General features: G+C 41.8%; 1 protein-coding gene across 2 annotated transcripts in view; it reads left to right on the top strand.

Moving 5' to 3' along the window:
• IBTK (inhibitor of Bruton tyrosine kinase) overlaps positions 1–13,835 on the top strand; it is a 78,357-nt gene that overhangs the window by 45,659 nt on the left and 18,863 nt on the right. The window contains exons 20-25 of one of the 2 annotated variants that reach the window (XM_038760806.1): positions 1,010–1,137; positions 3,525–3,637; positions 4,019–4,122; positions 5,806–5,969; positions 8,362–8,454; positions 9,505–9,663. In XM_038760806.1, the coding sequence (XP_038616734.1) occupies positions 1,010–1,137; positions 3,525–3,637; positions 4,019–4,122; positions 5,806–5,969; positions 8,362–8,454; positions 9,505–9,663 (761 nt within the window). Of the gene's footprint in view, positions 1–1,009; positions 1,138–3,524; positions 3,638–3,973; positions 4,123–5,805; positions 5,970–8,361; positions 8,455–9,504; positions 9,664–13,835 lie in introns of both variants that reach the window. The other variant, XM_038760805.1, reaches the window with a different exon arrangement.

Below are 13,835 nucleotides of genomic sequence, written 5' to 3'. Positions count from 1 at the left end.
CCCGATTACCTTGTATCCATCCCAGCTCTTAGTACAGTGGGTAGCACATAGGAAGTGCTTAACAATACCACATTAATCATTATTATTATCTCCCAAGTATTTAGTATCAACAAATCAACCATTCGAGGGTATTTATTAAGTGCTTAGTACAATGATTTGAGCTCATTAGAGCTCAGTAATTATCATTTTTTGGATGAAGTAATTGGAACAGAAAGAACAAGGATATAACAGAAAGTAATTGCTTGCCAGGGGATAATGGAGATATTATTAAGAAGAATGGTAAATGAGTCATTTACCGGAAGAGCAAGGAAGGAGTCATGCAATTTAAACTTTATCAGGTTTTCCTCTTTAACGTTCTAAGGGGTTGACAGATAGTGACCTAGTAGCTTGGAATCTTGTACTTATAATAATAATAATGATGGCATTTATTAAGCGCTTACTATGTGCAAAGCACTGTTCTAAGCACTGGGGAGGTTACAAGGTGATCAGGTTGTCCCATGGGGGGCTCACAGTCTTAATCCCCATTTTACAGATGAGGTAACTGGGGCACAGAAAAGTTAAGTGACTTGCCCAAAGTCACAAAGCTGACAATTGGCGGAGCCGGAATTTGAACCCCTGACCTCTGACTCCAAAGCCCATGCTCTTTCCACTGTGCCACACTGCTTCTCTCTTATACCTTAAAGAGGTTCTTTTTTGGCCCTGAATTTAATTTGAAGACAATGGAAATCCCCAAGAGTTTTTTGTGGGGAGGGCTAATTTCCAGGCATTTAAAAAAAATCCTGGCCCAGGATTTCCTAAAATCATGACCCCATCAGACTAGGCGCCCCAAGTGGGACAAGAACTTTGTCTGAACTGATTACCATGTATCTGCCCCAGCCCTTAGTACAATGCTTGGCACAGGGTAAGTGCTTAACAAATAAGGAAATTATGATTGTTATAATAATACCTCGCTTGAATGTATGGATATTCCAAAAAGGATCGATGGTGACCTTTCACTATCATGTTCAAGATTCCAGCAATGGGCAGGCGAGTGATCACACCTTATCAAGGCGGACCAGACATTGCCTATTTGGAGGCTGAAGATGGAGAAAACTTTGTCTTTTTGAGAGAAGAAAACAATATAGAACAAAATTCTCCGTAAGTCCATTTCTTTTTGTTTCGATCCGTGCCTTCCGTGGTTCCTGGAACTCTGGAGTTTTTCTCTGTTGCCATTTATTTTCCACGAGTAGGAGTGGTACAATAGCAAAGAAGTCACATAGAAGCAATGGAACAGGCTCCAATAAAGAAGATGATTTAATGTTATTTTATAATAGTCGAGTGCAACAGGCATAACATTTAGAATTAAAGAATTGCCTGCCTGCCTTAATTTAGGTCTCAAATTTGGAGAAGCTCCTTGATAACTCGGAAAAGGGGGAAAAGATGTGGATGCTTTGGACAGGTTGAATGCAATCTGTCAGTCATATTTATTGAGAGCTTACTATGTGCAGAGTACTGAATTAACCTCTTGGGAGAGCACAGTACAACAGAATTGGTAGACATGCTCCCTGCCCACAAGGAATTTAGAGTCTGGTGGACAGACATTAAAATAAAGTACAGATATGTACCTAAGTGCTGAGAGTCTGAGGGTGAGGTGAACAAAGGGTACAAATCCTAGTGCAAAGTCTTTGCAAAAGAGTCAGTCAGTCATATTTATTGAGCACTTACTGTATGCAGAACACTGAACTAAGCGCTTGGGAGAGTACAATATAACCGACACATTCCCTGCCCACAATAAGCTTGCAGTCTAGAGAGGAGTTGGGGAAATGACTAAAGGGTAAGTTCATGCTATGCTTTTCTCTTGGCTGTGATGTAAAGACAGACACTGGATTTTTTTTCCTATTTTACTAAATTTAAAACAACCAAAGAAATAGTCGGGCCCAATTTGATTGTCCTCCAGTTGTCCTCAGCTCTGGGCAGCAAAGATCAGGTGGTTATGCTGAGGTTTGAGGCCAAAACCCGGACGAGTCTGAGGCTCTCAAGTTCTCTCTTTTAATTAGCCTCATAATTAGCACATTTGTTAGGAGATGTCAAAGTCCTGGCTCTGAGTCCTGTTCTCCTGCTTATCTCCAGTTTTGTTTGTTTTTTTAAAAATGGTATTTGTTTAGGGCTTACTGTGTGCCAGGCACTGTACTAAGCTCCGGGGTTGGTACAGGCTAATCAGGTTGGATGCAGTCCCTGTTCCACGTAGGGCTCACAGTCTTAAACTCCATTTTACAGATGAGGACACCGAGGCAGAGAGAAGTGAGGTGACTTGCCTACGGTCACACAGCAGGCAGGGGCGCAGCGGGATCAGAACCCAGGTCCTTCTTCCTATCAGGCCCTTGCTCTATCCACTAGGCCATGCTGCTTCTCAGTTTACACCTGCACAGGTGCATTTGGTTCAGATTTTGGCCAGGATGATGACAGTCTCTGGGACAAGCTGAGATTTCCAGGACTTGAGTCTCCTTCTGGTGCAGGATTTCTTAGGAAGCCAAAACCCCATGAGACTAGGGGCTCCTTGGGGGACAGAGACTGTGTCTGAACTTCTTATCTTGTATCTGCCCCAGCCCTTAGTACAGTGCTTGACACAGAGTAAGTGTTTAACAAATAGCACAGTTATTATTATTTATACTTCTGTTTGATTTTCCAGCATAGCAGTGTGAGCATAAAACTACCTAGAGAAGCAGCGTGGCCTAGTGGAAAGCGCAAGGGAGTCAGATGGAACTGGGTTCTAATCTTGGCTCCGCCACTTGTCTGCCGTGTGACCTTGGGGAAGCCACTTCACTTCTCTGGGCCTTGGTTACCTTATTGGTAAAATGGGAATTAAATCTGTGAGCCCCATGTGGGACATGGATTGTGTCCAACCTGATGAGGTTTTATCTACCCCAGCACTTAGAACAGTGTCTGGCATATAGTAAGCGCTTAACAAATACACTAAAGAAAAAAAATAGTGTCATGGCTGGAAAAAGGATCCACCAAAACAAATCAAAATATGCAGTTCAGGATTTTGCTCCAATATGCTGGGAAAAGACCCGTGAATCAAAAATCAGTCGGTATGATGTTAAAAAAAAACAGATTCAGGCACCCCTATATCTACAAAGATGCCCTCTGTTACAAAATGGCATTCTAATATCAATAGTATCGAAATCTACCTCTGAACTAAAACGTGATTCTGGGTTCATTTCCTGGGGCAGGAAGGGTATCAATGTCTTGGCCACTGCCCATTTATCAATGCTTTGGACCAGTAAGATAACTTTTAGAGCAAGTGTGTTTTTTCTCTAAAGGTCTCAAATCATTTCTAAAGTGTTCCCTGGGGGGCAGAGCTCCATTTTTCCTGTTTTAGGTGATGCTGAAGTGGGTTTAAACTAGAGTGACGAACTCTGTGATTTTGCTATATTCAGCTGCAGAAGTGAGTCAGGACTCCACCCCTCGGTCCATTTGCGCCTGTTTTTGACTCTTTTGCACACGTAAACCGTTGATACTTTTTTTTTTTAATTCCTCCACAGGGAAGGTTTTTTCAAAAAGGCGAAAACCAAAGCCAAAAAGAAGCCGCGAAGACGCTCAGACAGCTCTGGAGGTTATAATCTTTCAGATATTATTCAGAGCCCACCCTCCACAGGTTAGTAGAAACCACTTCCTTTTAAAACCATTTTCTAGCCTTTATGTTCCATTAGAAAAATAGCTGTCATTGGAGGATTGGTAGCTGAAATGCATCTGGTTTAGTTGGATATAATAATCCCCATTTCATATGAAAGAATAGATTCCCCAAGATGGTGGCTAAAAAAATAATAATAAAAAAGTGAAGATCTGCTCTTGAATAGTGCTATCAAATGGTAAACATTTTTCAGGATGTGTCTTCTAGGTGCACCATGGAAAAGTGGAATTTGTGGACAGACACTTTTGGTTTATACCATTTTTAACCATCTGTGTCTTTTTGTTAAATTGTGCACTTTAGGCTTAGTAAAATCTGCTAAGACCAATTCTGTGGAGTCTCTTCCAGAAGTACTGACCTCAGACTCAGAAGGTAGCTATCCTGGAGTGGGAAGCCCGAGAGATTTGCAGTCCCCCGACTTCACAACAGGATTTCAACAAGATAAGATGGCGGTTTGTTATTCAAGCTCTTCTCGAACTTGGCTGTGCGGATCACGACAAACTATTTGTCCTTAAACAATTCCCCAAACCATTAGGTGCAAAGTGAGCTCAGTAGTTTAAAGACGTCCCCTTGCCTGGCTAATCCGAAGCAGGTTACTGGCACCTTTGATCTCCTTTCCCTTTTGCTTATTGTGCAGCACGGAGTGATGGCCAGTGTTTCTTTAGGTTTTCCATGGTGAGCTGCGAAGCAGCCAGGGGAGGGAAGGAAAAGGGATAGAGGGGATCAACGGGCAAGGAAGAAGCTGGGTTGGGAGGGAACACCACTATCCTCACCCTTGATTCTGCGAGCAGGCCCACTCACTTCACCCCCTTTGGCTGTCTCGGAGGGGTAGGCCATTGTCACTTCATGTCACTTGATGGCTCTGCCTTTAGTTTAGAAGTCAACCCACAAAAGCCAGCGCCAAAAAATTCTTGAGTTCAAATGAGCAGAATTGCATTATCTTTTCAGATTTACTGAAAGTAGCCAAGGCCGCAAAGTGGTTTGATATCAGCGATGAGTCATGCGCTTCAACTACACACTTGTGCACCCAGTGTGCTTCATCCATACATAGAGAAGCAGCGTGGCTCAGTGGAAAGAGTGTGGGCTTGGGAGTCAGAGGCTGTGGGTTCTAATCCTGTCTCTGCCACTTATCATCTGTGTGACTTTGGGCAAGTCACTTCATTTCTCTGTCTCAGTTACCTCATCTGTATAATGGGGATTAAGAATGTGAGCCCCCCATGGGACAACCTGATTACCCTGTAGCTACCCCAGTGCTTAGAACTGTGCTTGGCACATAGAAAGCACTTAACAAATTCTATTATTATTATTATCTTACTATTTAAGCAATAACTCGTGTGTATGTATATGTATGTATTGTGCATATATACGTATATATATGTGCACTAGTTAGTGCTTTTGAAGAAGTGGCTATATATATGTCCAATTCTTCTTTCTCCTCTCTGAGACTATCTGTCCCCTCCAGATTGGGGACTCCTTGAGGGAAGGAAATGTGTCTAACCATATTACACTTTTCCCAGCTCTTCGTTTAATTCTTTGCATGGCATAGGTGCTCAGTAACCAGAAGCAGCGTGGCTCAGTGGAAAGAGCACGGGCTTTGGAGTCAGAGGTCATGGGTTTGAATCCTAACTCCGTCACATGTCCGCTGTGTGACCTTGGGCAAGTCACTTAGCTTCTCTGAGCCTGTTACCTCATCTGTAAAATGGGGATTAAGACTGTGAGCCCCACATGGGACAACCTGATCACCTTGTATCCTCCCCAGCACTTACGACAGTGCTTTGCACATAGTAAGCCCTTAACAAATGCCATTATTATTATTATTATTATTATTATTATTATTATTATTATTATTATTATTATTATTATTGTGTGATTTTTATTAGAGCTTTGGAGGAGGGGAGGAATGTGGCTTTGCAGAGTAAGAGGTGGAAATGGTGGTCGATGGCTTGGAAGTGGGAGAGTCATTTGCAAGAGAGGCATATTTGGAGATTTCAGAGAGGCTGAGCATGGGTGAAGTGGGAGAGGTGGGTAGATAGGTATAAAGAGCCTTGAAGCCTATGAGATTTGACTCAACCAATTTCCATTTTGATCCACTTATGTGATTTGGTGAGTGAAGAAAGCTTTTGTTTTGGTTTCAGGTGGAAGTTAAAACTTACGTTAATGGTGGACAACCTCCTCATTTTCATGAAGATGTGAAGCTGTGTGAAAACCCAACAGGCCTTAGAAGGTCCACCCCACAGCCGATTCCCAGGAACAAAAACTTCTCCACGAGCTTTTCCAACTGGGTGGCTAGCTCTTTCAGGTAGAATTTTTTCTTTTCAATTATATTTGTCAGACATGAGTTTTTATTTCTACTCAGAATCAGCAAAGTATCATTAGAGGTCAACTTCCAAAAAAGCTATTGCATGTGCTTTTTAAAAGACAGTACATTAAAAAAAAAAATCATTGGTGACTAGTGTTTACTCCACATAGAGTAGGTTCTTTCGGGGAAACCAGCATAGCTTCCTGTAGTTAGTTAAGGTAGTTAGTAACTTATCAATAGAATATGTAAAGAGGGTAAGGTCATTTGGACAAACCTAAGCTTGTCTTGATTGACATATGTCTTGTTTCACCACAATCGTTTACAGCATTTTGAGATCCCATACGATGTATTTTATACTTTATAACTTAGAGTGAGTGTTCTACTTGAAAAATAATGTGCTTCAATTTAGTTTTTTTAATAGAAGTGTCTTTGGAGTCTGTATATTGCTCTTAGCTTCAAAGAGTGGGTTTTGAAAAACCAGCAGCAGCAAGGAATGGCAAAGGTGCAAGCCAGTTACCTAAAGGGTGTTTCTGGTTTAAGGTGTCTTGAATTAGAAAGTATTTTGGGGGGGTTTTGTTCGTTGGATTGCCTGATAAATACACACTCAATCTTTGTGGTACTTGATAAACACATCCAGTGACAAGGATGAGTGATCACCAACAGTTAACATTGAGAAGCAGCTTGATGTAGTGGGTAGAACATGGTCCTGGGAGTGGGAAGGACCTGGGTTCTAATCCCGGCTCCATCAACTGTCTGCTGTGCGACTTTGGGCAAGTCGCTTAACTTGTCTGTTCCTCAGTTACCTCATTTGTAAAATGGGATTAAGACTGTGAGCCCCATGGGGTACATGGACCGTGTCCAACCTGATTAGCCTGTATCTACCCCAGTGCTTGGTACAGTTCCTGGATCACAGTAAGTGCTTTAACAAATACCTAAAAGAAAGAAAAAAACTGGAAAATGTGTTCCAAATATCAGTATCTGTTTTTGTATTACATTTCTGTACGTGTAGAGGGAAAGTGCTCTGACAGCTACCCTTCAACAGACTTTGCCTTGTTTGATAAAGCATCACATAGATTTACTCTTCCCAAGACTTACAGATTCTGAAGGGTTACAGATTTGTCCAAGAGTGGGAGTTTATACTATATTCGACCCAGCAGGAAAAACTGCAGCAGGACTAGATAAAGCTCAAGATAGACTCCTTAGAAAGATCAACGAACCCTTAAGTGTGTAAAAGTGTTTAGTCAGAAGTTGGGTGTTTCCTGTCTTTTAGAAGCGGTTCAGCTTTTTAATTCTTAGGCTTCAGGCTCTTAAAAGACCCCCAATCCTGTGACTCCCTTAGAGGTCTCTATGAGCATTCACAATTCGTGGGCATCATATTAGAAAAGTTTACTCAAATTCTACCATGAAAATACCTTTACTTGCTTTGAGTAAAATGGCCTTAAAGTCAGCAATGTAAGAATTGAATTGGGCGCCATCTCTAAGAGGCACCTATTATCCTGGGCTCTAAACAGTCCCCTGTTTACATTCTCAGTCTAAGCAGTAATTTTTCTCTCTCATCCGTAAAGTAAATATTTCCTAGAACACCATTTTAGGCTTTGAAAATGCATATTCTTCCTTATAGGAGCTCCGTAACTATCACTGTTAACTCCAAGGAAATCATAAAAAAGGTTTCAAGACATTGGGGATGGAAGGGGTAGGGGAGGAAAAGAAATCTTGCAGGAGAACTATCCCGCAAGCGCTTAGTGCAGTGTTCAAGTGCTTAGTACAGTGCTCCGCACACAGTAAGCGCTCAATAAATACGATTGAATGAATTAATGAATGCCCAAGAGCTCCAGGACTGAAAAGACTTTGGAAATACCTGGGTGTTTTTATCTTGCATCCCCATCTAGTGGATCTCCTGTTGCCACTGGTGATCTCTGCCCAGTTTCTCCTTTGCTTTTCTTGGTCAGAAGGAAGGTGCCACTGGGGTCTGGATGAAGTTATCAAAGAGGCGCACGAAGTTTATTTCAAGCCCTGTCTGTGTAGTTTATAAAATGGTGAGGATTATTCCCAAAGTAAAATATCTCATAAGCCGATATTCAGAAAGACATCAAGGCCCTTAAGTCTCATTTCCCGAGTTCCCCTTTCTTTAAGAACAACAAGTGAAGTTTTGAGGTTACTATTTCAGGTTGTAATGACTTTGGAAGTATTTTTTGCTGGGCTATTTATAGATCCATACATAAAGGAAGGCTTTGCCTGAAATGTTTTATTTGTGGTTGGCCATAATTGAGGAAACAGACACAAATTATACATCTGATGACCAAACTCGTATATGGTTTTAAACTGTTTCTGGGAAGGTTGGGAAATAGGTTGGGAGGAACAGAAGGTAATTTTTTTTTTTTTTAATGTTCAGCCCTGCTAGTCCTCCTGCACTGCAGCTCCGAACCATCATGGAAATTGAAGAAAACATGCGAAAGCGTGGAGCTACGCCAAAGACAAATTCAGGGTTGGTAAAAAACCAAAATCCATAAAAGAAGGAAATGGAACCGTAAAGGTCATTACGTATTTACTTAACGGCATTGAGAGTTAAATGCTCTTTAAACCATATATTCCATTTATATTATAATTAAAGAGGTAGTTTTATTTAGCTTTGCAACCTTTTCTTTAAGGAATTACAGTGAAATATTTAATGTGTGGATGTTCAGAAATTACTAAGGAGAAACCAAATTGGGCCTTCTGACCAGATCGTTAGATTAATTGGTTGTTTTTAGTCAATGCATAGGACTTAGATTTCTGGTTTTTTTCTTCTTCTTCTTTTAGAGGATGGTTCGGTGAAACATCTTGCCCAATTTTCTTTTTTGTGTTTAAGGTTTAGAAATTGAGACCTAAAAAGTTCAAAAGAATTTGCAGCAGCATTGCCTCCAAATCATGTTCTGCATGAAAGCAAGAGGATCGATCAATTGACCTCTCTCCGCTCTTTCAAACAGTATGAGTTTTGTAGACCCCTGGCCTAAAGGCGGAATGATCCAGAAATAAGTTAATTCTGGTTAGAGGTGGTTCTGCTTACTGAACGAGTTGATCTTAATCCTGTTCCTGATAGACCTGAATCATTCAATCAATCAATGGTCTTTATTGAGTGTTTACTGTGCGCAGAGCACTATATTACATTTTGGGAGAGTACAATGCAACAGAGGTGGTAGATATGTTCCCTGCACACAAGAAGTTTACCGTCTAATGGGAGGAGGCTGAAATTAAAATCATGGGTATGATGATTTATTGATCATATATTGTTCAGCCAAGAGGCTAAAGATGCAATGGATATGAAGACTGAGGCATCCTGTGATTGACCCCCACCCCCCCAAAGCAGGGTGTTGTGTGAGTTCAAGGCTACCCCTTGATTTTAGGGGCCGAAACAGACATCTTCACTAGTTGACGCACTTGAACATTTTCACCTAATTCTGTTTTTCCTGAGTAGGATGCACTGTTCAGATATAAAGCTCCTTTGCCTCATGCAAAGAGCAGTTAGTTATTCAAGGAATTTGGTTTCAATTTATAGAAAAACAGCTTCTCCTGGAATTAAGCTTTCCCAGAAGCAAAGAAAAATGATCGCCATGGCTGCAAAGGAGAACAGCGTAGGAGTGAGTAATGCGGAAACTGCACCTGTTCTGACCACTCCCTCGACACCTACAAAAGCTTCAAAACCAGGGAATGCTTGGTATGTTGTGTTTAATTCCTCTACATCATTCTTGATTTGCAGGGGTGTTCCTCCCGCTTTATGCAGCCTTCATTAAGAAATGCTTCTTAAGTATCTTTATAGCTGAAGAAAAGCGTATTCATTTTGGCACAGCACATTTCAGTAATCCTTAGGTTTAGACATTGAAAGTAAGAGAAATAATCCCAATCTCCGAGAGGGGCAGTTTTAATTCCGGCCAGCAATTCTTTCTCCGTAATTGGCGTTTTAGCCGGACGCCTGTCATGACGCAAATCAGTCGATTTTAATAAATCAGTGCTGTGCTGATTTAAAAGTTCCGAGGTAGTCTTGTGACAGCCATCTTCTGAAGCAGCTGAGTCCCGTTTGTGCCCTGCGTCAGAGATGGGGAGATTGTACATCCACATGGGGAAAATTACGTCTCAGGCCCTGGGCCAGAGGATCTGCCGTGAAGCAGCCTTTGCTGCCGGGTCAGTGATGTCATCGAGCACAATTTGGAATGTGACCTTTCCTATTTGGCAGGTGGAAGTTATACCGAGAGTTAGAAGATCTGAGCAGAAACATCTCTAATTTAAAAATAGAAAGGCAGGTCTCCAAATAATAGTTGCCTTAATTTAATTGTGGTAGCATATTGTTTCTTCTTTTTTTTTTTTTTGGTTTATTTTCCTTCTTAGATCGCATTTCTTTTTCCTCACAGTTCAACAGTGATTCTTGTGTTGGAACCCGGGTATTGATTGGTAAATGTTCCTTAGAATGACTATAAATCTCCTTATCAGTAATAACAATAATGGTTATGGTACGTGTTAAGCAGTTACTGTGTGCCGAGCACTGTTCTAAGTGCTGGGGTAGATACAAGTCAGTCAGGTTGGACACAGTCCCTCATGGAGCTCACATGCTTAATTCCCATTTTTCAGATGAGGGAACTGAGGCCCAGAGAAGTGAAATGACTTGCCTGAGGTCACACAGCAGTCATGTGGTGGAGCCAGGATTAGAACCCAGGTCCTTCTGACCCCAGGCCTGGGCTCCAGCCACTAAGTCTACAGTCTGTTCTGTTGTACTGTCTCAAGCACTTAGTACAGTGCTCTGCACACACTTAGCGCTCACTAAATACGATTTAATTGACCGATGAATGAAAGCCACTCACTTGAAGGGGCAGCCTTATGAAGTTGCTTTGGCCCAAGCATCACAATTTATTGAAGTAGCAGTAGAACTATAGAAAAAGAATGTGTAATGTGAGTTCCCATTCTAGGAAGAAGACTCTTGTAGCAGTAAGACAAATGGTTGCACTCGAATCACCTGGCTTCTCTAAGTGCCTTTATCTTCCCGAGCACCAGATGGAAAAAGAGTGGGACAAGAAGCAGCTGAAGGGGAAAGAGCATGGCGTAGTGGATAGACCACGGGCCCGGGAGTGAGGAGTTCATGGGATCTAATCTCAGCTCCACCACTTGTCTGCTGTGTAGTCTTGGGCAAGTCACTTCAAGTCTCTGTGCCTCAGTTACCTCATCTATAAAACGGGGATTAAGGCCGTGAGCCCGGTGCGGGACAGGGACAGTGTCCAATCCAATTTGCTTGTTTTCACCCCAGTGCTTAGTACAGTGTCTGACACATAGTAAGTGCTTAACTAATACCGTAATTATTAAGAATTGGGGAAGAAAAGGCTTGAAAGGGAGGTAAAAGACTGGAAGGGACCTCCCTGGGCGATAAACAACCTGATAGACTAGAAGAGAAGCAGATTCCTTTCAGAATTGGGTAAGGCAGGCCGAGCTATAAAGAAAGGGCCATTTTCGGAGATTTTTGACGTTTTCATGTGATTTGATTTTGGGAATTCTTGAGGGTAATAGCTCTGCTTCCCATTATTGAGACTTCTCGTAAAACGGACCTGTGTTTTCATCCAGTTTGCCTTCATAATAGACACTGAATTGAAAACAGATGTGTCTGAAGATACTTCCATAAAGGCTCATGATGTACCAGCAAGTTGGTGAAATCCGAGTGGGAGGGGCCCTGGGGAACTCTTTCTGTTCTGGAGTGAACGTGAACCTGTTTGGCCGGTCCATCCTGTTTCACACTCTGGGCCACTGCGCTTGAGGATGGATTGAGGGGATTTGAAAACCAGAGGCAGTTAACCACGGTCTTCATTCTATTGTATTTGTTGAGCGTTTACTGTGTGCAGAGCACTGTACTAAACACTTGGGAGAGTACAATATAACACACATTCCCCACTCACAGTTTGAAGGCTCTGGCTAGACTCGCACCAAGAACAGAGAGCTATAAGATATCAGTAATCTCCACAGTCCGTTCTCATTCCCCTTTCTCTTTGAAGACGGTAGCATCTTTGAAATCCTGCGACATTCCCTCACTGTTTGCCATATATTAAGAAAGGTCATGAAAAGGCCACTGAACTGCATGCTCCCTTCAAGGGCTTGAAGAGATCAGCTGCTCTATCGTCAGATCTGGGAGCTCTGCCTTTTCCATGACTGTCATCACAGCGGAGGCTTCGTTGAGTGTCGGAGTGAGATCTGTGCTGGCAGGCGAACTATTGTCTGTACTCCTTACTACAGGTTTTAAAGCACTCAGTCACCTCGTCCCCTTCTACTTTACATTGCTGATATCCTACAGACCGTTACTCTTCCCCCCTTCAAAGCCTTATTAAAATCCCATCTCCTCCAAGAGGCCTTCCCCTAGTTCTCATTTCCCCTACTGCCACTCCCTTCTGTGTCACCCTTTCCCATGGATGTGTACCCTTTATTCACCCAACCCTCAGCTCCACAAGCACTCATGTACAGATTTGGAATATATTTTAATGTCTGCCCACCCCCGGACTGTAAACTCCTTGTGGGCAGAGAACATATCTACCAAATCTGTTGTACTCTCCCAAGCTCCTTTTACAGTGTTCTGCATATGGTAAGCACTCAATAAATATGCTTGGTGTGTAGAGCATCAAGCTCAGTGGGGGGAAGGATTGTTAGGGAGTTGATGAGATATGTGCAATCAAACAGCTTCCTCATTGCACAAAAATAAAATTATTGATGCTGAAATTGGGCCTCCCTTTTAGATTATGAAGTCCTGAGTGGGACAGGGACTGTGTCCTATCTGGTTTTTCAGCACTTAGCTCATTAATCAAATTTGATTCAGATCTATAAGGTATTTTCTTCAATTGTTTGAAAAATTCAAAATCAGATTTGTCCCTGGATTCATGATTTTGTGATGTAGGAGAATGCTCTGTTGGATAACAGGCAATCAGGAGAATTTTAGAAACATGGAAAAATATTTTAGGATTTTGAAGTTGCATAGATAGAGTAGGGGGGATTTGATAGTCCCATCCAGAGGAAGAATTAGAAGGATGTGAGGCATGTAAGGGTTCTTTGGAAGATTGTAGTAGATTCCTAATCAGTAAGCACCAGTAAAAGAATGTGTGGAAAGTGTAACTAGGGGATCCAGAGAGAATAGGCATCTCAGGGTATTGGGAATTGACTCACAAACCAGTTTCTTTTTTTAATAGTATTTGTTAAGTACTTACTATGTGCCAAACACTGTACTAAACACTAGGGTAGATACAAGCTAATCCCATGGGGCCTACAGTCTTGATCCCTTTTTTATAGATGAGGTAACCGAGTCACAGAGAAGTGAAATGACTTGCCCAAGGTCACACAGCAGACAAGTGGCAGAGCTGGGTTTAGAAAGCAGGTCCTTCTGATTCCCAGGCCCAAGCTCTATCCACTGTACTACACTGCTTCTCTTGTTAGAGCTGCTTTTTGGAAAACTCATCTGGAATCTGGGGGCTAGTAAAAAAAACCCTGAGCCCATGATTGTAATAATCATGTTGGTCTCAGAATTTGTAATTGCCAGATTTTCGGGACTATATTTACACAAACACCTTCATTCTTGTCAGCATTTCTAGATAGGTTTGCATCTATCTTCCTGGAAATTTCTAGATTTCTTAAAACAAAATTGTGCTGTGAGAGAAACTTGGCAGCGGGGAAGGTGTAACTTTGGGAAGCCAGCTGTAGTCTAGACTGTTTGCGTTTTGCTATTTCTATGTAAAGCAGTCCTAACCTAGGACTTTTATTTATTCAGTATTTGAACAAAATCAGAGGCAATATTCAGAAATAGTTTCATTGGTATTTCAAGAAAAATAAATAAGCCAAAGATTTCCCTGAAACATTGAAAGTAGGATTGTA

This window comes from Tachyglossus aculeatus, chromosome 19, assembly GCF_015852505.1.
Source record: "Tachyglossus aculeatus isolate mTacAcu1 chromosome 19, mTacAcu1.pri, whole genome shotgun sequence".
NCBI classification, from domain to species: Eukaryota; Metazoa; Chordata; class Mammalia; order Monotremata; family Tachyglossidae; genus Tachyglossus; species Tachyglossus aculeatus.
This window is presented reverse-complemented; position numbering and strand designations above follow the sequence as displayed.